Source organism: Dunckerocampus dactyliophorus, chromosome 3 (genome assembly GCF_027744805.1).
Source record: "Dunckerocampus dactyliophorus isolate RoL2022-P2 chromosome 3, RoL_Ddac_1.1, whole genome shotgun sequence".
In the NCBI taxonomy this organism is placed as follows: domain Eukaryota; kingdom Metazoa; phylum Chordata; class Actinopteri; order Syngnathiformes; family Syngnathidae; genus Dunckerocampus; species Dunckerocampus dactyliophorus.
This window is the reverse complement of record NC_072821.1, coordinates 16,204,266-16,231,323: the sequence shown is the minus strand read 5'-3', so window position 1 is coordinate 16,231,323 and position 27,058 is coordinate 16,204,266. Positions and strand designations below refer to the sequence as shown.

At 41.6% G+C, this 27,058-nt stretch overlaps 1 protein-coding gene across 6 annotated transcripts; it reads left to right on the top strand.

Moving 5' to 3' along the window:
- sema6dl (sema domain, transmembrane domain (TM), and cytoplasmic domain, (semaphorin) 6D, like) lies at nucleotides 1-26,794 on the top strand. Of its 6 annotated transcripts, XM_054770115.1 has the most exons (21): nucleotides 1-229; nucleotides 712-904; nucleotides 6,411-6,575; nucleotides 7,393-7,504; nucleotides 9,521-9,581; nucleotides 9,750-9,812; nucleotides 9,920-10,021; nucleotides 10,165-10,255; nucleotides 10,487-10,606; nucleotides 10,911-10,999; nucleotides 12,059-12,276; nucleotides 12,384-12,515; nucleotides 13,082-13,237; nucleotides 13,548-13,721; nucleotides 14,044-14,184; nucleotides 14,400-14,477; nucleotides 14,552-14,610; nucleotides 15,143-15,199; nucleotides 15,683-15,865; nucleotides 16,659-16,900; nucleotides 16,994-26,793. In XM_054770115.1, the coding sequence occupies exons 3-21, from the start codon at nucleotides 6,455-6,457 to the stop codon at nucleotides 18,113-18,115; spliced, it is 3,321 nt and encodes a 1,106-aa protein (XP_054626090.1). In that variant the 5' UTR covers nucleotides 1-229; nucleotides 712-904; nucleotides 6,411-6,454; the 3' UTR covers nucleotides 18,116-26,793. The 6 variants fall into 6 exon arrangements, with proteins under 6 accessions (XP_054626090.1, XP_054626091.1, XP_054626089.1 ...); XM_054770116.1 differs by lacking the exon at nucleotides 712-904 and having other exon boundaries at nucleotides 16,994-26,794; XM_054770114.1 differs by lacking the exon at nucleotides 712-904 and having other exon boundaries at nucleotides 6,407-6,575.
- Nucleotides 26,795-27,058: the final 264 nt, after the last annotated feature.

Sequence of the window (27,058 nt, the reverse complement as noted above, 5' to 3'; positions counted from 1 at the left end):
GAGCTGGATGGTGGGGGAGGGACTGGAGCAAGAGCGCTCCTTATTGGCGGAGCGTGGATCTCTCCCTGCGTGGATTGACCGAGCTCGGGTCAAATTACACCATTTGCCGTGTCTGCTTTAGTTTGTTTTTCTCTCAGCCACTGAGAAGTTGGAGCGACGCGCGCTATATTTACACCCCGCTTTTGGGATTACTGTTTATGGATACGCATTATTAAAGCATTCAGATGAGGTGAGTTATTTGCAGAAATCTGCATCTTTTTAAGCACTTTATCGCCAAGAGAAAGGAAAAGGAAGGGGAGCAGATCTTTACTGACGAAATCAAGCTTCTTGCATGTGCAAAAATGGAGTTTGCGTTGGATAAATTGTGCTTTGTTTTGATTGAAACTCCATTTAACGGCTGTCTTTGTACTCTTAACTGACAGTCGTTGCATGCTGTTTTTTTTGTCCATTGTAACTGATATTTACTTTGATGTGTAGCGCCACACAGTTTATTAGAATGAGTCATAAAGAGTGGTAGATGGAGCAGTAGCCTGCTCTTCGTGCTCCACCCGTGAGCAGGAGCTTTAACCCACCATTATTATTATTATTATTATTGTGTTATTGTTATGGAGCCATGTTCGTAGATTTAAATGTGTCTAAGTTAGCTGTGTGTGAGTACATGGAAGAGTGTGGTCGTAGATCTGCTTTGACCATCAGTTCTCACATCCAAAGGTGGCCCCCAGGACCGAGTCTAGAGAGTCCCTAAAACAGACGCTTAGATGAGACGAACGGAGCCAAAAACTGGATTTAAAGCGATAAGGGAGCTTAAAATAAGAGGAATAATACATACTGGGTCTTTTTTTATAATGGATTACCGGAGGAAATGACATTCAGTCGGATTGATCTGTTCATGGGCTCAAGGTAGGTGTCCACAGATTTATTTTTTGCCTGTAATTTTTCCTTCTATCAATAGTAAACTGTTATTTTAGATAAACTTCGGATTTAGTAGCAGTAAATTGGCTTAATCGTGTCCTGATACCTCTCTTTAAATGAGTACACATGCATCATTATGTGATTAAAATGGACTGGAAAAATTGCCAGAGTTTATTTGTATTTACCCGTTTTCAAACATTGGCATCCAGGATTTAACTTTCTGTTAAAAGATTGGGCTGAATGGGCAGTGTGACTTTTATCTATTGCTCGTTGCCCTCTCTTTATGGTGCCTTTAAATTAATTTACCATATTGCACTTTTCTATCTCTGCTGGATAATAGAAAAGCCCCATCACTGTTGTCTCTCCTCTTGTGTCCCCTCCTCTTTGTTGTCTTTTGTACCAGTCCCACATGTGGACACTAAAGGCCTGTGAAAAGATTTACCACGGATGGAACTTTCAATGCCTTTACGCCCGAGTCCGGACAATGCAAGCATTTGTGGCTCTGCGAATGCAAGGATTGTGTGCGTGAAAGTAGAAGGGAAAACCTAACTAGGACTATTAGTATTGAATGTGATTAAACAATGTAAAGAATAAATGCATCGTATCGGCCAGTATGCTCATGACCCTTTATTTTTTTTATCTAAACCGATTGGTTGAGAGATGAGCCACAAGAGCATTTAGTCTGCTTATTCTTGCACCTGGAAATCCAGCGATTATTCAAAATAGTGTTCCCACTCATATTTTGTTCAAGTATATTTTTAAAATACTACAATAGTACAGTGTTACAGTATAAACTCGGTGTTGGCTGAAGCCTCACTGTCTCTCAAACATAAGAACCAGCTGTGGGCTCGCTGACAGCTCAGCTTGTTGCTGTGCCTCATCTCACCTTGCTGGACACCAGGTCAGAATTCAGCAACCAGAACGACCAGAGTTAACCTCCACTACAGCCAGCTGTAACCCGGAACAACCATCATTAAACCGCAGCGCGGGGTTTAGTGTGAACAACTGCACGGACACTCCAGACTGCTGCTTGGAAATCAAGAGCTATTTAGTCTTTAAAAGAGTGAGTGATGAAAGTTTCACCTCAATTGAGGTGCACAGAGTCAACATATATATATATGGCTTGCTTTGTTCCTTCAGAAGCCCCTTTTAGGAGCCCCCAAACTGTGCTCTCCTGAGCAATGACCGGGGGTGGGGCTCTATTGTGTTGATGTGGCCAAAGCCCCCCTCCCTTTGTTTCCTGGTCACACCTGCATCTTGGCCCCTTTGTGCTCCAACACGGCAGAACTACTGCTGAGTGCAACCTTTCACCCGTTTCACTGCTCTTGTCAAGGTGCACAAGAAAGGAGGAGAAAAACCGTTTAGGGTGATAACTCCTTCCAAACTTTTCTAGCTAAGCCCCTTAAAAGTGACCAGGTAGTAGCCGCCTAAGGGTAGCAGTGGCTGAAATGAATATATACATAATAAAAGCTCTGGGACATCTTGACTTTTTACCTACAGATGATAATATGCTGTAGAACGTAGGCACTCCTTCCCAAAGACATCCAACTCGGTGCTGGTTGTTTCTGCGTGTACAGTAATCCCTCGTTTATCGCGGTTAATTGGTTCCAGAATCGAATGTGATAAGTGAATTTCCACAAAGTAGGACTCCTTCTTTATAAATGGAATATTTTCATACTTACGGCATATAAGACCTGTTCACAATCTTTATTAAATAACACCCATATGGTCACCTTTTCACTCATAGTGCCCAATATAGTGTCTAGAATCAGAGAAAATGAGCCATCTAAGACATAAATATATCTCGTACTCGTGTGTGTCGTAGTGATTTTGTTCCCTCGGGGCAGTTGGACAGATGTGTTTAGGACAGGAAGTGATATTGGGGGTTCAGAGTTGAGTTTTAGCTTGTTGTGGCTTATGGCAGCAACAGTAGCCCGGGTTATTATGATTCTGATTATTGTGCCTGTTGTGAGATCATTTAAACAATTACCAACAAACCAACAACCGAACAATTACCGACACCTTGTGACCAATGTAGAATATTACATTCACAATTAGAAGGCGTCTTCTGCCTTGTATTTGTATTTTAGTTCATGTCGCCGTTTCTATGGTTGAAAATGTTTAATTCAGACAAAAAATGAGTACGATTGGCTTAAACGTCAGTTTTTTAAACTCCAGGGCCATAGTCAACCACAAAACAGCACAATTTATTCATAAGTTTGAAAAGTGATAGTGAAGTCCGTCATTTTGAACCACGATGTAGCGAGAAAAGACAGCATACGACACAATCTCTCCTTGTATTTGCTGCTTGCTGCCTTGCAAGAATATGTGCTCCGACCTCCAAGCCTGAGATTCCCTCAGTCAGTTCTTGGTCTTTGAAGTACACACAAACCTCGTCAAAGTGCTGCGTTTTTTTGCTGCCGCAAGTAAAGATTGTTTGGCACTTGAGTGCTTGTGGTAGAGCACTTGGCCGATGAGATGGGTTTGAGGAGTTGCAAAGCTACGGTACATCTTATGCAGACAGCAGCTGCGCCTTGTCTATGCTAATGTGTTTATTGTGTCAGTGTTATTGAAATGGCTCAAAATGAACCGGTAGGCGGCTGATTTCCCAAAGTGGCGGCCGATAATGTTCATGCTGGGATTACATCCAACCATCACATTCAGGCGCGATGCACGAAACCTCACACACCGCTGTTGTTTGCCATCCTTTTATGAGCACCAAATCGGACTTCCCTGCAAAACGGCATCCAAAGGTACGGTCGATGAGAGCTGGTGGCTGACATATGCCAGCGAAAGTGCAGCTCGGAGAGAGAATATGTGTTAATCTGTCATTTTAGGCTCGCAACACTAAATCCTCAGCTTTAACTACCAGAATTGGGCTATAGACCCCCACACCAAATCCACCAGACCCTCATACCCCCTCCTCTCCCATCCTCGGTGTTAAACACCATGGGTTTGATCCAACAACATCAGTGGGGAAGTGCGTGGTTGCGGGACATTGAAAAGCCTGTAATAACAGAGGTAGAGCAAGGCAAGGCTGAATGGCTGTGAGTTGCGTGACAAGCCCAGCGTCTCTGGGCTTGTTTGAGGCCTATATGTACATGCACGCTTACACACACACACACACACACACACACACACACACACACACACACACTCTCTAACTGCAGGGCAGGAACCAGAGACTGCAAAGGAATAGTCAATAGAAAACATTGTGGGCTCGCAAGAGATTTTGAAGTAATTTTAGACCGCTGACCTCTGGGTGTCGTCTGTTTTACTTTAGTTTGAGGAAAGCCTCTACTTCTGCACTATGACTATTAACATGCAAGATGTAATGGTGCTGAACTACCGCCTTTGGTATTTGTTATATTTAATTGTTTTGTGAGACATGTTGAAAGTCTTTTTGTACTTATTTAGGGCTCTAAATTGTAGCAAGCAAGATCTGACCTGTGAATACACCCAAGCGAGGCACTGACGCAAACTCAGCAGTCTGCATAATAGCATGAAAGTATTGATATACTCAGTATCTCAGTGTAGTTACCTTTTATACAGTAGTTCTGCTTCTTAATGTTGTTGTGCATTTGGTGTCTATTCCTGTCCCGGGTTGTAGTGAAACACATTTGTTGGTGCTAGGTAGTAAAAATACCTGCGATGCTTTTAAGGGCACCGCTGCTTCTCGTTTAAGAGAGCTGTGTCATCATTACTCATTTAGATTAAGTTGCCTTGTTACTATAGATACATGTATATAGATACATGTATACATGTATCTATATACATGTATCTATCCACCCATTTATTTGCCACCTGATTATAGCTAAAACAATTTCTCCGTCATCTGTGTTAGTTATTAATAAGGGAGGGGAAGTTGCCCCATTTGACCCCGTGCAGTCACTGTAGTTTGTCAAAAACATCTAAGCACCACTATTAAGCAGACTAACTTAAGTCTGGTCCGGGCCTAGCATTACTCATAATGACATTGCTCACTGGAAGGCGTCAGTATCCCACGGAGTACTGAATTGCCGTAATTACGCTCTGTGAATGACTAAAACACTCGTATACCCTGGTTTCATTTCAGCATCACTCCAATCTGTCCCGAGTGACAGGTTACCATTCAGACTGAAATTCGATTATTAGTGCGTGGAAAAATGTTACTTCGTAATATCAACATGTTGGATTTGAGATAGGTTGGGTAGGTGAAGCAACCACCCCACAAAAGCTGGCATGCGGGTGGTTTTGTTGGAGTCATTGTGCATTTATACTGATTTGGGCTATGGCATTGTAAAGGATTAAATAAATCAGTGAAAAGTCACCAGATTTTCAGCCTTTTCCACATGATTGCAGTGTAGCGGTGATATGGTCTGCCCTGCTTCCTGTGTGGATCAATCAAAGCACTAATGGCTTGGCAGACGGGGCTCACAGACACACTGGAGCAGGTGTGCTTTGGGGCTAATTGAAAAATGAATCATTACTGTTTGTGTGGATGCACATGTATTGGCCTTGGTGATACGTAATGTGAAAGCATGATGATGTATGTGCTCCCAATAAGTGCGTGGATCCCAGCATGCTCCCAGCTAATCCATGCCTTTGCCCGTGTGACGTCTCCCAGTAAATTGTTTATATCCGTTCAGGCTTTGCCCACATGAATAATTTGTTTGCCTTATAAATATTTGAAATGTACACCAATCATTTAGAGGCACAGCTTGCCTCTAAAGCCCGCCTCCATACACACTATACACATGAATACTACCTAAACTCCTGCCACTCTCACACTAAATTATATCTTGCACTTTCTGGTATCATATCTACACTCAGATGCTGTAAAAAAAACAAACCAAACCAAAACTGCATAATTACTACAATGTCAAAACAACAGAGCGTGGCTTCGTCCTCATAACACAAAAATGGAGTGAATCACTGCAGTGCAATAAAGCGCTTTGGCCCCAAGGAGATACTGCAGCAGTAAGAACTAACAGAGCGCTAATAGAAGTCAGCTAAGGTCACATGAGATGGTGCACTGGTGATGGTGATGAAGTTGCAATGAGCTGATCAGTGTTGAGCTTGGCCCCACACAAACCAATCAGAGCACAGATGTACAGAGGCAGCAGGGCCGCCATGCCTCTAACAGAGTGAACTTCCGTCGCATCCAACACACACTGAGACACCCCACCAGACCGTTGGCTGACCTTCGTTAGTTAGCAGATGCAGGAGGAGCTACAAGGAAAATGTCCTGCTCTGTCAGTTATCATATCGCAAGAGGGGGCAATGTGTGCGTTGATTGTACGGCCACCAGCCACAACGCGCACAATCTAATGAGATCCAATACAAGAACTATCAAAATGTCTTTACAGAAATAATAATGTGAAGTTTTGATGCTGTTTTTAATATTCTTGTATGCTACACAAGTCAAAATATAAGAAAACACTGGAAGGACTGCAGCCATACTATATGTACATTTTAGGAACAAAGGAATGTTTTTTTTGGTATTTGTCTCCAGGTAGCATCTCCACTAGTGTGAAACAGGAAGTGTCGTCTGTGAGCAGCCATGGGCCACAGAGCTGCGCTTCTGCTCAGTGAGCTGCTGCTGATGCTAACAGCTTCACATACCCTCCTCGCAGTTAGCTTCCCTGAGGACATTGCACCCCTGGATGTCGTTGATGCACACTGTGAGTTTACACACACACACACACACACACACACACACACACACACAAAGTCATTAGAGAGCCGTTCAGCTTATTTTGGTAACCTTGAAAACTCAACACTCACTACTCGTACTTACTTCTACCAGAAACTACAGCATGATGTTTCTATTTATAGATATGAATCAATACACAAAAACTCAGCAGCAAGATTAAGTGGATTTTTGTTTCGACATACAAAATAATTGCGAGATTGGGGCTGATATATCTAGCGACATACTGTGCAAACAAAACAGTGATTCAATATGCTACCACTCTGAATAATAACCTTACTTGAATTCAATTTGATTCACAGCGGCCAAGCAAATGCGTTGTGTAGCTAGAGTGGCTCTCAGTAGAGCGCAGACCTTAGTCAAGGTTGACCAGGCATCATTTGGCTCGATCTCCCTTCGCAGAACATACATGGAAATATATGAAAAAGCTCCAATCAAGTAACAAGGCTTGAAAAAAAATAGTCCAAATTCATGCCGAAAACTGACTCCACAAAGTTTCAAGGAAATAGATTATGTATTATTGGCCTATCCGCCAGCAATGTGAATGAAAACATAACTAATGTTGAATTCTAACATTCTCTTTTGTTGAGACTATTAGGTTTAACCCCAAACTAACCACAATCAGCTTGTCCACAGCACATTTACGTTTAAAAATCAGATTATGAATTCATGCACCGTTACATCCCTGATGTCTAAGCCGCACTCTTAATGTAGCAAGCGTGTATGATTCACTTTTGCACGAGTGTCCGCCTCTGTACTGAGCATTGTGTGCATGTTTGTGTTGGCAGTTTCACGGCGGTACCCTGTGTTTAGAGGCAGGCCCTCTGGTAATGAGTCGCAGCATCGACTCGACTTTCAGCTGATGACCAAGATACAAGACACGCTCTTCATCGCTGGAAGGTATAGTCAACATGCGCAGATGTCTATTTCCCCTTCACACATCCCCCACTCCAATTCACTAACTCACATCTTGGCAGGTAAACAGTGGCACAAGGAGGAGGGGGAGAGCTCTTAGTGTTATTGGATCAGTGGCTTCTAGGCTGCCATCTGATGTATATAGTCGCTATTGATCCAGCAAAACCGTCCATCAACCCAGTCCGATGCTCTGTCAGGGATTTCTTGGCATCTCTACATGTATTTTAAGTATTTATGAGCATTGGGATTAATCTTTCCTCCAGCCACCAGTATTGTTGCAAGAAATCACCTTGACATCTACTGTATAAAACCTCCTGCCTCTGTAATCACAACCATATGTAGTTCTGGTGTCCTGTAAATTATCCTGCCAGTTGTAGGTGTTCACATGGGCTGGCTGAAAGTGAAGGGAATTACTGTTCCCAGTTGGGTATATACTGTGTATGTCATAACTGGCACATCATCAAAACAAGAGATGATGTCATCCAAAGTAGTGAAGCAGACAAGGTAATAACATTTTTACCGAGTAGCCCAAGGTTTCCCCGAGGATGTTTTTGAAGCTGTGGTGGTGTGCTGCATGGGAGCCGGACTGCTGCCCCTGTGTCGTGCCGCTGCTGCTTCGCTGTGGCAGCAGATTTTTAAAAACATTTTACTGCCGGTAATATTGTCAACATTAGGGTAGTTTTCACAGGCTTGAACAAGAAACATATTTGAGATTGGTATTTTATTTCAAACTAATTGTGGTCAATATGTATATAATAGGCTATATCTATAAAGCACAGGGGTGCTCGCAGTCTTTCAAACGTTTATGTTTAGTATGTATATAAATAGGAGTATTTATGTACATTGTACATTTATATCACAATCAAAATGATCTACCTCTTTTATAAAACATACAGCATATATAAAATCTAATGGTAAATTTGAATATGCAGCGTCCATTATACATTTCACGTAATACGTTCGGTAAGCATGTGTAATAAAACATTGCAGATACGGTATATGAGAAATTAAAAGGGTTATCCAAAAGACAATGCAGCCGAAGTCAAGGCAACATATTAAAACGGTTTCAGCACATTTTCCAGGGCACATTTTCCAATTAATCATGAAATAATAGTTTGGCAAACGAACTGGGAGAAAACATTTCTATAGTGGAGCTCATGATGCAAAGTGCAGCCATGAAACAGTTGCCTTTTTTCTACATACCTAGCTGCTGCAAATGAACGGATAACTTTTGTTATAGATATAGGCATTTTTTCACTGAGTTAGTTTATAAAGATGATAGTTGCATTATCCATGTGTGGCTGCTGACATCTGTCCTACACTCATTTGTATGCTGCCAAAGCACAAGAGCGAATCAGGAGGGGGCTTAATGTCAGCTGACCGATGTCACATGACATCTACAAAGTGACGGTTATGATGTGGGTGACATGCACCCCACACTACCTTCGCGATCGCCGTAATGGGCGTCCCTGATATAGCACATACGGCTATTGATACAATTTATGAACATTGTTTTCATGTAAAAAAAAAAAATTAAAAATAGAACATTTCCAAGGTGTGGCAGCTTCTATTTTGCGCCACGATCATTACATGTAGAGGAAACCCTGTAGCCAGTTGAGAAAAATGAGAATCTACTGAGCCAAAACCCTGTGTACACGCAGCAAAAAGTGTGCTCATCATTACCATCACAGGTTTTGTTTAATCTGAAGAGCTCATGTTACCACAAAAACCAAAATTTGTGTTTTGAGAGGCAAGTGAGTGCTATTTGAATCTACAACAGATGTGATTTTCCTGGGATGAGCTCAGCTCTAAACAAAATCAGGAAAACAATGCAGATGAGCTTATGATTATGCATTAGTGTCTCTGTAAAGAGAATGGAAACCAATGTTTCATTTTATTGTTTAACGTTGCACATTTCAAATTGTAAAAGTGCTTTTTGGTCATATTTTAAATATATGCTTTTTTGTTGTATTGACATTGTGCTTATGTTGCCATCCACAGAGACCAGGTGTACCTTGTAAGTTTGAGGGAATCCTACAGGAATGAGATCATCCCTTACCGGGTAAGATTCTCGCCACAAGCAGCTCTCCTAAACCACAGAAGCACACACAAAAAAACAGCCATTCATCACAAACTAGGCTGGTTGTAAAATGAGAGAGTTGAAACAAGAGAGCCCGTGTGTGTGATGTATATGCATGCAGGGATACAGTATGTGTGTTTGGTTCCATAGAAGCTGACATGGAGATCAGGCCAAGCTGACAGAGAGATGTGCGCCGTCAAGGGGAAACACAGAGTAAGTACCACTATAATTAACCTCCCGCTTTGCTTTTTCCTTTAGTGCTACTTAATAGTGTAAAACCACAAAAAAACAATGGTTGGCTCTCATCATACTGTTTATAGGATGAGTGCCATAACTTCATCAAAGTGCTGGTTCCCAGAAATGACGATCTGGTCTTCATCTGTGGCACCAATGGCTTTAACCCCATGTGCAGATACTACAGGGTTAGTATCAGCCATATACACACACATCCTCTTTAGTTGAAAGGTTATTCATATTCAGTATGTGTGATGACACTGGACACATTATTGTACATACATACGCAACAATCTGTGTGAAATGTGTGTGCTTGTGGTGCTTTCTTCAGCTGGATAACCTCGAGTTTGATGGAGAGGAGATCAATGGACTGGCACGGTGCCCATTTGACTCCAAGCAAACCAACGTTGCCCTTTTTGCCGGTGAGGGTCAAACTCATAGCCGCCTACACACTCCCCGAAACACGCACGGCCTTGCTGCAGAACGAATATGTTCCTACTTATGCTCTCATTATCACCTCTGTGTTTCTGCCATGGTACAAATATGCCTGCAGCTCTAGCAAGTTGGCCAATTAAAGCTTTTCAACAAGAAAAATAGCAAAAGATGAAGAGTTCTGTAGCGCTTTTGTCGAACGTGTGCTTCTTGTTTTGTAGAGGGGAAACTTTATTCTGCTACAGTGGCTGACTTTCAGGCCAGCGATTCTGTCATTTATCGCAGTATGGGTGATGGATCAGCCTTGAGGACCATAAAATACGACTCCAAGTGGCTCAAAGGTAAGCAGGTCCCTTGTTGCTACGTCTTTAGTTCCCGCCTTACTAGAGGTACAGATCTACCTGTTAATAGCCAAATAGCCATGGTGCCACAAGGCATGGTGTGTGTTAGAACAGTTAGTTTGTGATAGAGAGCTCTCCTGTCTTGCCAAACTCCTTAGGGGATATGGCCAGCTCCCTCTCAGGCAATCTAGGTCACCCCCAGTCATACACAGCCTTGTACAAATCCCTGAAATATTCAACATGCACACTGGTGGTGACGATGCAAAAATATACTTCCAACTCTCTGCTTCTGTCTCTCCCTCAGAACCTCATTTCCTGCACGCAGCTGAGTATGGGAATTATGTGTACTTTTTCTACCGAGAGATTGCAGTGGAGCACAGCAATCTGGGCAAGGTAAGACAGTCTAAAGGCTGCGTTTAATGCACTAAATTTTCTGAACAGATGCCGTATCCAAAAAGGCTTAAAAGCCCTCAATTGCATTCATTTCCGACACAAATGGCCCAAGTGGCAGTGCCCATTCAGACGATTACAGTGCACCGCATTAGAATACAGCAGAAATTTCAACAGCCAGGGTTTGCTGGGAATGTATGCCTGATGTAAAACCATTACACAGTGAGAGGATTTGTCTCCCAGAGATGGCACAGCCAGTGTCTGCCTCTCTCTACAAGCTAATGCAAGGGCATTAGGATGTTCCGTGTTTGATGCCAGTGTCAGATTGGACCATGTCTCATCCTGAGCTGGTCTGGCTAAGCTTCATGAGGCCAACATCCTCCATCAGTCACCACTGGATAAAATACTGTATTTAAAAACTATTAGGGGTGACACCTCAACTTTGATGCAAGGTTTGATCTGGTAAATCATTAAATGGCACTGGTAGTAGAGCATGTAAATACTAGAAACTGTGCACAGCACATCATGGCAGTCCCCAGATAACATGTAATTAAAAAAAAAGGTATGTGACTAGTGGCTGTGAGCAGCATAAGGATGACATTTTGCAATTTGATCAGATGCTTAGCAGGTGCTTTGAAGCAATGCCCTAGCACCATTGCTATATAGTGCTTTTCTGTGCATGATTTCAATTTGGATTGAGTCCCCAATATTGACAACATACAGTAAAAAAAAACAAACTTGCTGATAGTCCAAAGCGAGCCTTATTGTGTTTGAATCATCTGAAAAAAAGCACAAAGTAGCTTTTTTCTTTACAAATGAGACAGGCATATTCAGTTGGTTGCAGTAGGCCATTCAGTCATTTGATGTGCTTTTTAATAGGTGACCTCAAAGCGTGCTGTCGTAAAGCCAAAGTAAAAGTGTGTATTCTAGCTGTCCACGCTGAGCTGCTACAGAATGGAGCGATGTATTATTTAGTGCTCTGAAGTGTTTTTAGCGACGTTCACTCAGCTGCCTTCCACTTCTTCCATCTTCTGTCCTCTCTTAAACCCTCTCCTCTTTTAGGTCGTATACTCTCGCGTGGCCCGGATCTGCAAGAATGACGTTGGTGGGTCACAGCGCGTTTTAGAGAAACATTGGACTTCTTTTGTGAAGGCCAGACTGAACTGCTCAGTGCCGGGGGACTCCTTCTTCTACTTTGACGTGCTCCAATCCATCACTGACATCATCAACATCAACGGCGTCCCGTCCGTAGTGGGTGTGTTCACCACACAGATGAACAGGTGGGCTACGACTTTATGGCTGATGGATTGACCAATTTCAAAGATGGCAGTAGGCAATGTAATGTTGAGGTGACGTATAGCCATTTCATCACTGTGCTGCTCCACAGTATTCCAGGATCAGCAGTGTGTGCTTTCTCCATGGCTGACATTGAGAAAGTCTTCCATGGTCGATTTAAAGAGCAGAAGACAGCTGACTCCATATGGACACCATTTCCAGAGGAGAAACTACCCAAACCTCGGTATGGGTCTTTCTTTTTGGGAGAATCCTACAAAATGCTCCTAAAATACTTGAACCATTAGAAATTGACAATAAACATGACCATTCCATGGCCAGCAGCTGCTAACTACCTGCTCATTTCCCCTTTTCTTAACCCTGTTTCTTGGTCAAGTGAAATCAAATACGTCACAGAGAGCAGGTTATTAGCTATGACCCAACACACACATCTGCCATCTGCTGTTGTTAAATAATTAATTTGGCATAATTATACACTATGCATTTTAACCTGTTTATTGCACGTACTGTATATTTCTAGGCAAGCTATATGTCCACGATTTAAAAAAAAACACAAAACACCTCATTGCCCTGGTGAATCATTAATGGCAGATAACCATGGATATTGTGCATATTTAATGTTTCCAGCTGAGGCCTTTTTTGTGATCCTAATAAGCACCTGCTCCCCACCCCTTTCATTTCACTTTCCATTCATTTCATCTCGTATGACTATCACCAGCTTCCGGTGTGCAATGATCATATGGACTGCTTTTTGACCTATTGCCCTTTGTGCATGTGCATCCTCCATTCTAGACCCGGGTGCTGTGCAGGTCATGGTCCAGCTGCATCCTTTAAGAGCTCCATCGAATTCCCTGATGAGACCCTGCAGTTCATTAAGTCCCACCCTCTTATGGACACAGCTGTGCCTTCCATCGGGGACGAGCCTTGGTACACCAAGACACGTGTCAGGTAAATGTCCTAAAAATTGTATTCGTACAGTCAGTTTGATTAGTTTCTTGACAGATTCAATGTCATTAAAAACAGTAACATTTGAGCTGACCTTATTACTGAAAACTGCTTGTTTTGATCTTTCATGGTTTCTGCACAATTAGAGGACTCCCGGTGTTGTGCATTGTAGTTGTCAACGACCATGCATTTCTAGTTCCATAAACAGTTTTAACTGTTAACCAAATTCCAAACCTTGCATGTCTGATCGCAAAGAAAATTATGTAGCAATACTGGTACATTGTCTTAACCGGATGGATGTCTCCCTTTTTAGGTACAGGCTGACTGCTTTGGCTGTGGACAATGAAGCAGGGCCCCACAAGAACTACACAGTGGTTTTCATCGGCTCTGAGTCAGGAGTAGTCCTCAAGGTTTTGGCAAAGACCTCGTCCATGTTCCTGAACGATAGTCTGCTTCTGGAGGAGATAGACATCTTCAACAAGGCCAAGTAAGACATAATGCACTTTTCACCCCCAATGTCTGCTTTTATTTTGCTTTCTGTTCCCTATCTGCCTTTTGGCTCAAGAGTCTGCAACTATGAACTTGAGCTTCCTCTCACTGATGGCAGTGTCTGTCAGCTTTCTGTGCATGTAGTTTGTTTTGGCAATTACTTATTTCTGGATTTTCACATTCACACTTGCGGAAGGTGTTAAAAGCCTGTTAAATTATGAAAGTGAGACTCTCCACCCAGCAAGCGATTAAATCCTAACTGTAAAAGTAGACACTTATCTGATAAACCTTTGATCGAGTTCCCTTTTTTCATTTTTCAGGTGCTTGTCTAACCACGAAGATGATAAGCGTGTCCTCTCGCTGCACGTGGATCAAGACACACACAGCCTCTATGTTGCCTTTTCAAGTTGCGTCATCCGCATTCCCCTGAGCCGCTGTGAGAGGCATTCTTCCTGCCACAAGTAAGTAATGCATTAATGCACTCATATGTGCTTTTTGTGGTCGTTCATACAGTAGGTTTGTGACTCAATTGTTTTGTCCAGTAAATGTCATAAAAGGATGGTTACCATTTCACTTACAATACTGTGGTTAATGTCCACCAAGTCACAAATGATTGTGCTCTTCCCAGAATGATTAAGCTCAATGTTCACTGATTGGTTTGTTTTTTTCCTACCAGGTCTTGTATTGCATCACGAGATCCTTATTGTGGCTGGAGACCTCATGGAGCCTGTGAGAGAATACAGACTAGTGATTTGTGAGTTCAAACTAAGTTTAACACAAATACAAATGAAATGTTGCAGTCCTTTTCATCACTTGTTTCATTTTCAGAACGAGCTATGAGCAGGACATTGAAATAGGAAACACTGCCCACTTGGGAGACTGTCAGGGTAAGAGTCATCTTCATACCACTCCATCTATCCTCTGACATATACACACACTTTAGCAATACAAACACACACACACACATCATAAGTCTGCACACTCACACCAGTATCCACTCCAGTAACTTGCCTCCCCACATGAGTCTATGTTTGGTATTAACACACACATTACATACAGTGCGTCCATGGCCACCAGTAACTAATGCCACATGTGAGGCGCGAACATGGACATGTACATTCAAGGGTCATGTTTAGCTGGTGCAAATGCTAGAGGCCTTATAATATTTGGTGAATGACCTGAAATTTTAACTTAACCTGTCTTACTTAGAAATAGATGCCTCTTCAAATGTACCAACTGAACATGACCCAAGCTGAACCCCAGTATTGATCAGCACCAGAGGACCTTATTTTATAACAAAAGGATACTGCTCGTGAGTGCTTCATATCTTTACTCGAGTGCACTCTTAACAGGGTTTTTTTGGGGTTTTTACTTCTGAATTCCCTCATAATAATGTATTGTCCTTTTTAATTCTTTTAGCATTTTTGGGCACTACATCAGCGCCAGATTACAAATCATTTGGCGACCCTACCTCTGGTTAGTTTGATCTTTTACTCAAATGGTTTATTTTCCTTGAGTTCAGCATCTCCAGCCCTGTCTTTCCACCACTGCTGCCACTCATTTATCATCATCATCATCATCTTACCAACCAAAACAGCCTGTGAATACAAAACGTTACCTGCTTCATTTTAATCGTCACCAACAAACCCATCTGCTAGACCACATGGCAGGTTCACTCCCTTTTCACCCATCACTTCCTGTTCTGACTGATCACGCCCCCTTGCATGCCCACCCATCTTAGCATATGTACGTGCCTTGTTACGTACCAACTCTTGAACCTCTGTATCCTCTCTTTTGTCTCCACCAAATTGTTTGCACAAAAATGTCTGAGCCTTATCCTGATTGAATCAAACACTAACCTAAAAAAAATCCTCATTTCCCATGCCTACTAACTGGGACGATGACAGGATACTTTACCAACGTGTTGACCATTTATTAACAATTTGTTTGTCACCACAGACATGGAGTTTTCATCAGCGCCAGTCACTGTACTGCCCAGTGGGCCCATACCCCCCCCAGTACTCATTCCCACTCAGAGCCCCAGCTCTGGGCCGGGTCCAGAGCTCTACGGCTCAGGCTTTGTGCTGCAGGATGACCCAGCCACCTCTCATTCATTAGACTCTATCCCAGGGGGCCAAGAGGGTAAGGCCCAGAGGGAGGCAGCCAGCATGCTGCATTGATTCTATCTTGAGAGCTGCCAACCAAAACACAATTTTGTCTAATTTGTTATCTAATCGTTAGTTAGTTTTCTTTTCACACTGCAATTGTGTCACAGGTTTTCTTCCTTTCTTAAATTATTATTCGCTTCATTTTTTACTCTTCTTTCATTGATTTTGTCTGCAGGGTAGTCTCTAGCTAACACTAGCTCTAGTGATAAATAGTTTACTATGGCTGGTAGATCATTGGCTGGGCCTTGCACTGCCGCAACCTATTGGTGGCTGCACAATGGATGAACTAACTTTTCAATGTCTGTGGTTACTAACAAACCTGTCGAGCAATGACTGTCTCAACATGTGGAATGCAAACATGGCTCCCATTGATCCTCTGAGCAACCTCCTGCAGGTTCATTTCTTGTGTTAAAAGATTAATTTGGCTCTCACTCTTAGATGCTGTAACCCTTTGGTGCGCATGGATAAAGGAAACAGTTCCAGTCTTACCTTCCTTATTTAACAAATCTGCAACGTAATCTCCAAAATAGATGGTGCTATGCATACGAATGACTAATCACTTCTACAAATAACCACTTTTGTTATCTGATCTACTTGCAATTGACTGGGTACATTGTTTGAGGGGAGGTCTAAGAAACTCGTGCATGGTTGTGTTCCAACACAAACATGCACATTTGTGCTGGTGAATTGGGGGAGGGGCAACGGTTCACTGAACACTTGACTTTTCTCACCGGGGGTTAACCAGTGCCTCGTTTGTTTGTTTGTAGGTGTGTGGGATATCCAAGCAAGCGAAACCAGCCAGATGGTCCACATGAACATCCTCATCACGTGTGTATTTGGTGCTTTTCTCATGGGTGCCCTGCTAGCTGGTCTGATTGTCTTCTGCAATCGAGAATCATTCCTCCGCAAGCAAAGACGCATCCATAAGGATGCAGAATCTGCTCCGTCCTGCTCAGGCTCTGCTGGAAGCTTTGTCAAGCTCAACGGCCTCTTTGACAGCCCTGTAAAGGTACAATTTTTACACACTTTGCAGAGGGGCGGCCCATGAGGCTTCACTATATTATAGTAAAATTATTATTTCTTGTATGGTCCATGTACACAGGAGTACCAGACCAACGGGGACTCCCCTAAGCTGTACACCACCAACCTGCTGAGTAAAGACCTGAACCCACCCAATGGTGACACTAAGACCATGATCCTGCGGGATAGTTGTGCACCCCCTGAATTGGCTGCGCTGCCAACACCAGAGTCTACTCCGGTTCTTCAGCAGAAAGGCCTGCAGCCCATCAAAAACCAGTGGGATAGGGATCACAGGAAGATCAGCGGTCCCCGCAAAGAATCCAACTCAACAGCCAAGAGTCCTCAGCTTCTTCTTTCTTCACCTGGTCCTCCCAAATCCAACTCCCACCATCCTCACCTTGCCTTAGGACATTCACACATCCCCAGTGCTGTGGTTCTGCCCAATGCCACACACGACCACTCGAATCTCGACAGCGGAGATGACACCCTGCCACATCCGTCTGAAAAGAAGCCCAAGAATTCAGATGGTAAAGGAAGTAGAAAAGACCAGAAGCGGTCTGTGGATGCGAGAAATACACTAAATGACCTTTTAAAACATCTCAATGACTCTGTGGCCAACCCCAAGGCCATTTTTCATGATGGAACAGGGCCCCGCCCAAGGCAACACCTGACACTGGAACCCATGGAGGAATTGACAGAGCTACCCCCAAAGGTGCCCAGTCGCGAAGCCTCTTTGTACTCTCCTTCCTCCTCCCTGCCAAGACACAGCCCCACTAAGCGGGTGGATGTCCCCTTGTCCACCACTCCCACCACACCAACGAGCAGCCTAAGCATGGGGGGCACCCTGGAGAGACCAAGAGGGGGCTACCAGCTCCAGCGGAGTGCCTCACACAGGCACTCTTTATCCACCAATGGGGTGACTATGGGGGTATCTGTGTCTCGCCAGCACAGTATGAACAGAGTGGGGTACATGCCCCCAACACCCCCTTCCAGACTTGACTCCCATAGTGGAATGATGGGGGCGGGAATGCACTCAGCCAACCCTCCCTCTTTATCCCGACAAAGCAGCTACAGTGGGCACGGCTCACTCCCTCGCACAGGACTTAAAAGGACTCCATCGCTAAAGCCAGATGTGCCCCCAAAACCTAATGGCTTTTCACCACAGACTTCACAGATGAGAGTGGTCAATAAGTACAGCTATTAGAAGAACAATTTGCTGTGAGCTCTTTGCCTTGACAGTATAGCCTTGAGCCCTGACGGCTTGGCTACAGATTGGGTTGACCACAGCGTGCGTTGTGCATCAACTTGAGGTGTGTTCCCCTTTAAATGATATGCATATTGACTCACACTTCAGTGAAAAGGGAAAATCACATGTGCGGCCAAAGATACTCCTCTGATGTTTTTCATTCTCTTGATTTCCATCCTGCTTGTCATGAATATGAACAGTGGACAGCGGTACATCTGGGCCAGCTGAAGCCACCACAGTGTGTCTGTCAGTGCATGAGGTACCAGGTTAGAAACGATGGAATACTTGAAGAATGAGTCTCATTTTTCACTGCCTTTGAGCACTGTCTTCCCACTAATGTGAACTGAACAGAGAGGTAGCCATGCTTTTGTTAGTATGCTGGTGCTGGTAGAGGAGAGAAAACCTGATATCTATTAGGTTAAGATACAAGAAAGACAACGATGGAAAGCGTACAGATGTGTACAAATGATTAAGTGTGTTTTGACTGTGTGTGTGCAGCTGTTGGCTGTTCGAAAAGGGGAGTTGTGTAAAGGCAAAACATATGTTAAGTCTTTGCACTACAGAGTGGCGCCATGCAGACATTGCACCTTAAAATCCATCTAAGACCCCAGTCACTGTCTCTAGTTGAATTTGTCACTTTTGTCTGTGTAGGGGCTGATTTTAAGCATGGCCTAAATCATTTGCTTTTGGAGTGTTTCAAGGTGATATGGTTAGGCTACTTTTAAGTTGGTCACACTGGTTTATATACTGGGACAAGGACTCTTAACTCACTGGGAAATATTTCTCAAAATCTCACTGGGAAATATTTCTCAAAACATGCGCTGCTATTGGTTTTAGACACAGCTGTTTGATGCATTTTGTTGGATGACCCTAACATGGGTATGCACATCTTGTTTTTGTATGCAAACAGTAGCCAACAGGTACAGTTTCCACAACCAAACACACTGCTAAGACCGGTAAATTACCTAAATTCTAACCTCTGCTATCCTTTTTGGAATCATAATGGTGGCTTCATGTAGCAAAAAATGCATAGTTGTCATTCAACAAGGAATTTATTAAATTAACTCTGGACTCTGTGTCAATTCCCCAACAATGACACTTCATTACATTTTCTCTGACAACCATTATATCGGTTAAAATGTCTGACCATACATGGCTGGAGGAGCTTGTGTGTACTTTCTGTATTGGTTTTAAAGCCCAAGTTCCCATTAAATCTTTCCTGTGAGTGGTCAGTGTACAATCAACACAATATTTACCAATGTGTCCAAATGAGTCATGCTGGAAATGACAAGTTAGTGTATATATTAAATACTATGAGGAGTAAACATATTTTTTGGCGAGTGAACATGAATCTGTGCATCGTGTGCCTTATTCTCAAAATTATCTACCACAGTATATAATATTGGCAATGTCATTGGTTCTTGGTATTTTATTGTCATTTACTATATAAAAAAATGTTATTGGCCAAAAAGTGTTTAAAATTAATTACCTAATCATAATGGAAGTGATGAGAAAAAAAACAAGTGACACACATTCCACTTGTAAATGACAATAGTACACAAAAAATGTTTTTTTTTAAATGGGCATAGCTAGTGTTGACAAGAATGGTGTTGATCTACCGCATTGACGTGCCATACAGCGAATGTATTTTTTGACAGTGGGATGTAGGCTGTTTCGACCGTGCACTGTGGACCAGTCGGCTCAATGCAGCACATCCTGCCCACAGCCAATGTATTAACACAGCGCTCACACGAAGGGCATCTTTTGCAACTTTGTTGAGGTTAGAATTTCCAACTCCCCGCAATTACAGTGGCAGAAATCCGTTTTTATTGGCCAGTAGGGACGAATTGAGGGATGATTTCACTTTGCAGTGCATTTGGGTGACACCTGCAATTTTGTCTTGAGTGTCAGCTGCCTGTTCACCCCAAAGCCACATTTTGTTTACGAGCAATGATTGTATGTAAAGACTTCAAGCAGTATTTGGGCTTTATTTTGTGGGTGACATACATCAACATACACATTCAACATACACTGCTTAACTGCCTTGTACATTGCAATATGAAGTGTCAGTTTTCAGTTGCAATCTAAATTGAAGCCTTTAAAATTCAGTTTAAGCTCTTACATGCAGAAAAGCAGGTTTTGGTCATGTTGTTTTGGTTTAAATACTGTGCAACGCAGCGATGCAAGGCCAGCTGTATACTAGTATATACGATCTCCAGAGTATTTGAGCGTGTAGATAATGTTGTAAAGATGTACTGTGAAAGTGTAAATAATGATGCTCTTTGTTTCCTAATTTTTGTTGATTTTTTTTTTTTAACACGGCATGTATAGTTGAAATTAAACATTACGGCACAGAAAACATTTGTAAATCATTTTCTAATCATGAATGTTTTTTTTAGGTATAATATCTTAAGTTTGAGTACAAAATGACCTTAGCAGGGTTGGAACATAAATGGACTCACGGTATGGTCTATTCCATCTTGAATGAGCATTGCCGTACCAAAAACATCAAGAGTCCTAAAAATGATTACGAGCTTCAGTCTATTTTTAGAGCAGGGTTGTTTTGAAGTTTGGGGCAAGCACAGGCTCAACCACACCAGAAAGCATGTGGGAAATTGTCCAAAATAGAATGTTCCTGCAGACACCAAACATCTGGACGAACTACTGCTCAGAGCAAAAGATCTAAACCACTAATGAGCTGTGACGGAATGCATACACACCAGCACATGCATACATTTAGATGCATGCAACAAACATCCACAAAACAATACAACATTAAAGTATAGATAAGATGTAAGACGTCAACAACAAAGGAGAGAAGAAGGGGTTGGGGAAGATTGAATGATAATCTCAAGTGTTTCATTGTGAGAAAGTAGGTAGTAAGAGACCATCACATGCCCTGCTCGAAACTATGCTCAAATATGCGATCCTCCTTATACTGTCAGCTTGAAAGCATACTCATTGATGTAAATACATCTTACACAAAGTCCGCTGGTGGGTATGTGTATGAAGCAAAATATGTTGAGACATTTTAAAACAAGTTGCGACACGTTTAAAATGTTTCAAGTAAACTCTATTGCACATCATTAGGATATACAGTATGTACTGTATATAATCTTTCAGGGAAACATGTATGAATCCTAACTCAAATTAGAGATTTGAAATCAAATTCACAGTATGGAGTAGGTAGTTTTAAAATAGTACAGTCTGGTGTAAAAAAGAACCTATTGGGATTCTTTTGCCTGGGCACAGCACCTTAATTTAATGGTCATGAAAAATATCTTCTGTATGAATGGATACAAATTCCAGTTCCTTTTAATATATAATACATGGCTGATAGCATTTTGGAGTGTCAGCCTACTTTTTATTCCTGTTGCCATTTACAGCAGATGAAACATGAAACGGGAAGTTGTCAAAAATGACGTATGGGGTATGTATGGTATGGTATGGTATCTCAGATATTATCTCTAAACGATGATGCGGCTAACTTATGGCTAAAAGAATTAAAGTTGTCATGATATTTAAGAGTGCAGAGTCGGAGTACCAGTAGTCATTTTTTTAAGTGGACGCTAATATCACATTTTGAAGTCTTACGCAGTGTCACAACACGAGCCGTAGCAGAAACACCATGGGTTCTACGCATGTGCAGAATGCATCTACATCCGGTCTGCCGAATTTTGGGCAGTCAGGTACTGTACACTGTACGTCATCCACCCCCACTCTCACAAAACATTAAGATTGGAGAAATTACAGCATAATCTTTTTTTGCATTGCACAGGTTTTTCCGTAGAGTCACTCGAATAAAGACGATAGAAACATCTGCATGCTAGCAAAGTTTTTAATAAGAGTAACTAAGAAGAAAACCCCCAATATATTACATATATGAAGTATGGTTATTGACCATTTATGTTCATTAAAAAAAAGTACCATAGCATGTGATGTCGCAGAAGTGCTGTGGTAAAAATTTGCAAATGGAGGAAGTGACGTAGATCTTGCACTATGCAGAGCCACCCGTGTTTCTGGTACGGGTCGTGTAGTTGGCATGTAGCAATTGTGTTTTGAGCTGACAAATCTTAGGTGCTCATGACACCAAAAAACTTTGAAAACAAGAACAAAACAATAAATAAAAAGTATTACATTTTTTTTTAATCATACTGCTGTCATAGATAGACAACTATAAAATACGAGTCAAATGAAGTTGTGATGTTAATAACATTCCCAGATACTGTGTTGTGATGAGTATGATATAACACACACAAAAAAATATGCCACAAGTAGGTGTTTTTGACTGTCAGTAAGTGACTGTCAGCTCTATGCACACTGCACAATGCAAGACTAGCGAGCAGCGATCACTGATTATCTAGCCCTGGCATGAAACCCCATATTATTCTAAGATTCGTAGAATAGATGGATTTACTTCTTGAAACTGACAGACCGACTGCAAGATAGGCTAAAAAGACAGTGATCCATGTTTAGCCAGCAATTCACGCCGAGAACACTTTCCGGCTGACAACCAGGTTCAAACAAACACAGCCATAAACGCAAAGCAAAGCAAAAGCTAAAGTGACATATTCACAACAATAACACAATAAAAACATTCACTGACATTGTGTTGTGATGAGTATATGTTTTACTGACAGTGATAGCCACTGACAGCTCTGTGCACACTGCACAGAGCTCAGGACAAGTGACAGCCATTGTTGGTGACGACCCTTTAAATTTATTGTTGCACGCTACAACAGATACCACATTGGTCATAACCAAGCTAGTTACAAATCAACACTGTCTTAGGCCAGCACAAGGCTGGCTACTACAGAGAATATTGATCGAAAAAATGTGAATGGACTTACTGCCACCTTGGCACGCTTTTCCACGGTCAAACGTCTTGTGGGTTTTTGACTTTTTATTTCAAGGTACTTTGTATCCTCAAGTATTTTAGTAAAAGCCTTCAACACAACGAGTGGGCATAATATAAAAATATATATAACAGAAATTCAGAACATGAGGGAAAGCATTGGAGTGAATGGTAACCACTGGGTGGGAATTTCTCTTGTAACGTCACTTGCTCCTCCTTCTCCAGTCTTGTAAGAAGTGATGAAAACAGTAAAAAAAAAAAAAAAAGGTAAATAGATTTCTAACATAGGAAATATGCCTTTCAATGTTATTGAAAATAAGATGAACATGTTTTGGTGTAATGGGCACTTTAAGTAAATTTGATCAAGTGTAGAATTACTACAGCTAACGACCAGAGCTAACGAGTGATGCCCTGAACATCAGTGTGGGTAGGAAGGCAACGTGTAAGGTGTGTAAATATCCCAGCCTATATACAGTCATCGAAAAAATGATTAGACCACCCTTGTTTCTTCAGTTTCTCGTTCATTTTAAAGCTTGATACAGCTTAAGGTACCTTTGTTTGGACAAATATAATAATGACAACAAAAATAGCTTATAAGAGTCTAATTTTTTGGCAGTACAATGCTATATATCTATTCATGTAAAAACTTAAGTGATTTTTGTTATCACAAAAATCATGGACGTTGCTAAACATCAGCTCTTGTATTCAACTCTGATGAGCTATATTTGTTATCGTCATTATATGGGCTTCACATATCATTAGATAAGCATTAAATTGGATCAATAAACTGAAGAAACAAGGAAAGAAACATTTTTTTTCCCCTGACTGTATGTACAAATCTTTTTTGTCTTCTTAAATTTGGTGGCAGTATAGCTTTACTAACCACTCAAAATGACTCAACACAGCCATTAAAAAGCTAGCAACACAAGTGACTTTCCAAAGTGTCAGTATTCAGTGTGAGCACCATTGTTATCTCACACTGACTTACCGTAATCCTCTTGTGTGAAATTCACCAGAGCTGCACGGGTTGTTCCACTTAGACACCTTGCGCTCCTCCTCCCACAGGTGCTCGATTGGGTTCAGGTGTAGAGACATACTTGGCCACTCCATCACCTTTACCTTCAGCTTCCTCAGCAAGGCACTTGTTATCTCGGAGGTGCATTTGGGCTTGTTATCATGTTGGACAACTGCAGTTTCTAATGCTTTGCTTCCGAACATCACGGTTCATGTTGGAATGAATGTTTCTTTCAATGAGCCACAGCTCCCTAGTGCCAACAGCACTCATGCCTCATCCATAGGCCCCAATACCATGATGCTGTGACCACCATGCTTGATTGTCCGCAAGACACAATTATCTTGCTACTCTCTTGTGTTGCAGGCTATTTCGACAACAACGACTGTGGAGTCATTTTCAGTAGATAGTAAATATACAGTGGAAAACTGGTTCCAGACCCGACCGTGATAAGTGAATTTCCGCAAAGTAGGATTCCTTATTTATAAACCTAATATTTTCATCAAGAACAGAAAACCTGTTTATGACCTTCTAAATACAGTTTTTAAAATTAGAGCGCCCTAGACATGAATTAACACTGCTATTAAGGATGAAAATCTCTGCTGATACGATTTGAATCGAGATACACAGGTTACGATGGGATTACGATTTGATGCAGTGTACAAACGATACCCATTTGATTCGATACGATTCGATTCTGCTGTTAATGTTTGTTGATGTAGACATTAATCCTATATTATAAAATAAAGATGCCAATTATATGAAAGTGGCATTCTTACAGTATTTTCTAATGTTTAAAAGAGCACATCATATCCCCAAGCATGCTGTGAGGCACTGACAAAAATCAAGTCAACAGAATAACATGTCAAATGTTTATATTGTTTAGACACAGACCAAAAAGAGACTTGCTGAATAAACATTTTTTCTTTGAGCCATCCCATACGCAAAATGTCATAACAATCGTGATAATAATACAATAATACAAAAAGAATGTTATGACAACGTGCAACATTTCAGACTGAGCATGATGTGTTTTTATTACTCCAGGTAGGCAGCAAAGGTGCAACGTTTCAACAAGAACAAGTTACAAAGCAAAAAAGCTACCATACTCACCTCTGTTGGTCTGGCTGCTCGAGTTTTGCGCCCTTCTTGTAAAGTACAAAGACGTTTCAAACTTTAGTTTTTTGGGGGGGGGGGTGTTGAAAATCTTTCGTGGTGATTAGCTAGGCGATGGCTAGTAAATAGCAGTAAGTAGTGGTGACTCGTAAATAGTTCTAAGCGCGCTAGCTAGCTGGCTAGGAGCTGGCTTGTCACTGCGCAATGCGTACCCGGAACGCAATCGGTCCCGCGCATGCGCAAGGATTACATCACTTCCTCCTTTAGCTAATTTTTACAACAGCGCTTCTGCGACGTCGCGTGCTGTGATAGATATTATTTTTTAAATGTATGAACATAAATGGTCAATAACCATACTTCATATATGTAATATTTTGGGAGGTTATTTTAAAAGTGACTCTTGTTAAAATACTTCGTTAGCTTGGGAATTTTTCTATCGTCTTATGACATCCACCAAGACTAAGCTACGTAAAAACCTACGCAATGCACGTAGCGCAGACGTAAATGTTGCGTGTAACATACATAAATAAATAGAATAAAACACATAAAATGCAGTTACATTGTAATACATGTATCACATGTATTACAATATACATGTATTACATTTCATGTATCCATGAAATAACACCACAAGAGTCACCTTTAAACTCTTATTATTCTTTCTTTACAACACATTGCTCAACTGTAAAGCGCAGGCTACAGGATCGCTGCAGGTGCACAAGAGGCGGCTGCCGCTTTAACCATAGCATGCTGCCGAGCTAAGTGGGGACGAAGAACAAAGTAAGAAGCCAAAAACTTACCACTTACACACGGAATGGGAGAACTACAAGTATGTCATGTCAAACACACCATGGCTGACTCTGTGCATTGTGAAGGTAATGTAAGATGTCATGTCTCATCAATGTGACATTACTGACACTTAGTGACCAGAATACAGCATATAACTTGATTTTCAATATTTTCTGACTAATAATAGTCCATAGTCAACCACAAAAAACAGCAGCCATTTAGTAATTAATTAATTGTCAAAAAACTGTGATGGGAGGGAGCGATGTTCAACCCGCAAGGGACGACTGTACTGCTAAACAAGCTGCACACTGACTACCCTGAAGTATACCCACATTTCTTTTTTCTATAGTATTGTTCACTCGGCATATACGGTGTAGTATACAGGGTGGGCCGAAAGTGCAGATGAGAATGTTGAAGGACGACATTTCGAACGTTTAAGAGATAACTGTGTTTAATAAATCTCATTGTAATAATAAATATGATTAGCTGTAATAAAATGACACGATTTAAAGTCGATTTTAAAGCTGGGCCAAAAGTAAGCTGACATTGTATACTGTAATAAAAATGGTTGCTGAAATGTGAGTGTGTACTCATTTTTGTGAGATACTGTACAATGTGTTTACGACAAAAGTGAACAAATGCATGCTGGATGTGTGAACAGATGAAATGTAATAATAAACAAACGTGGTCCAGCTTACCTTTTCAACTTCAACAGAAGAGACAGCAGTTGTGGAATCGAGTGACGTCCACGTGGCAGCCAACATACTGAATAAGTAAATGACCATATGTTAGTAATATATTCAGTTCTTTTATCAATCATAAAAATATACAGCAGACGTATGTGCAGATGTCTTAGTAGTAGAACTTTAGTAGAAAGCACATGATTATGAACTGTTCTGGTTGATGGGAATGGGACTTTAATGGGTGACAACCCCATTACAATCCCACGTTACATACCAGGTAGGATTTAGAAAATAACCTGTTACATACAGTACATACAGTAAGTACAGTTTTTTTCACATTTGAACTGCCTCATCTATATTTTTGGTACGTCTGCTGCAATGTAACCTCATTCATGTTTCTGTCTGGCAGTGCTTACAAAAAACATAATGCCATGTTATTTAAGTTT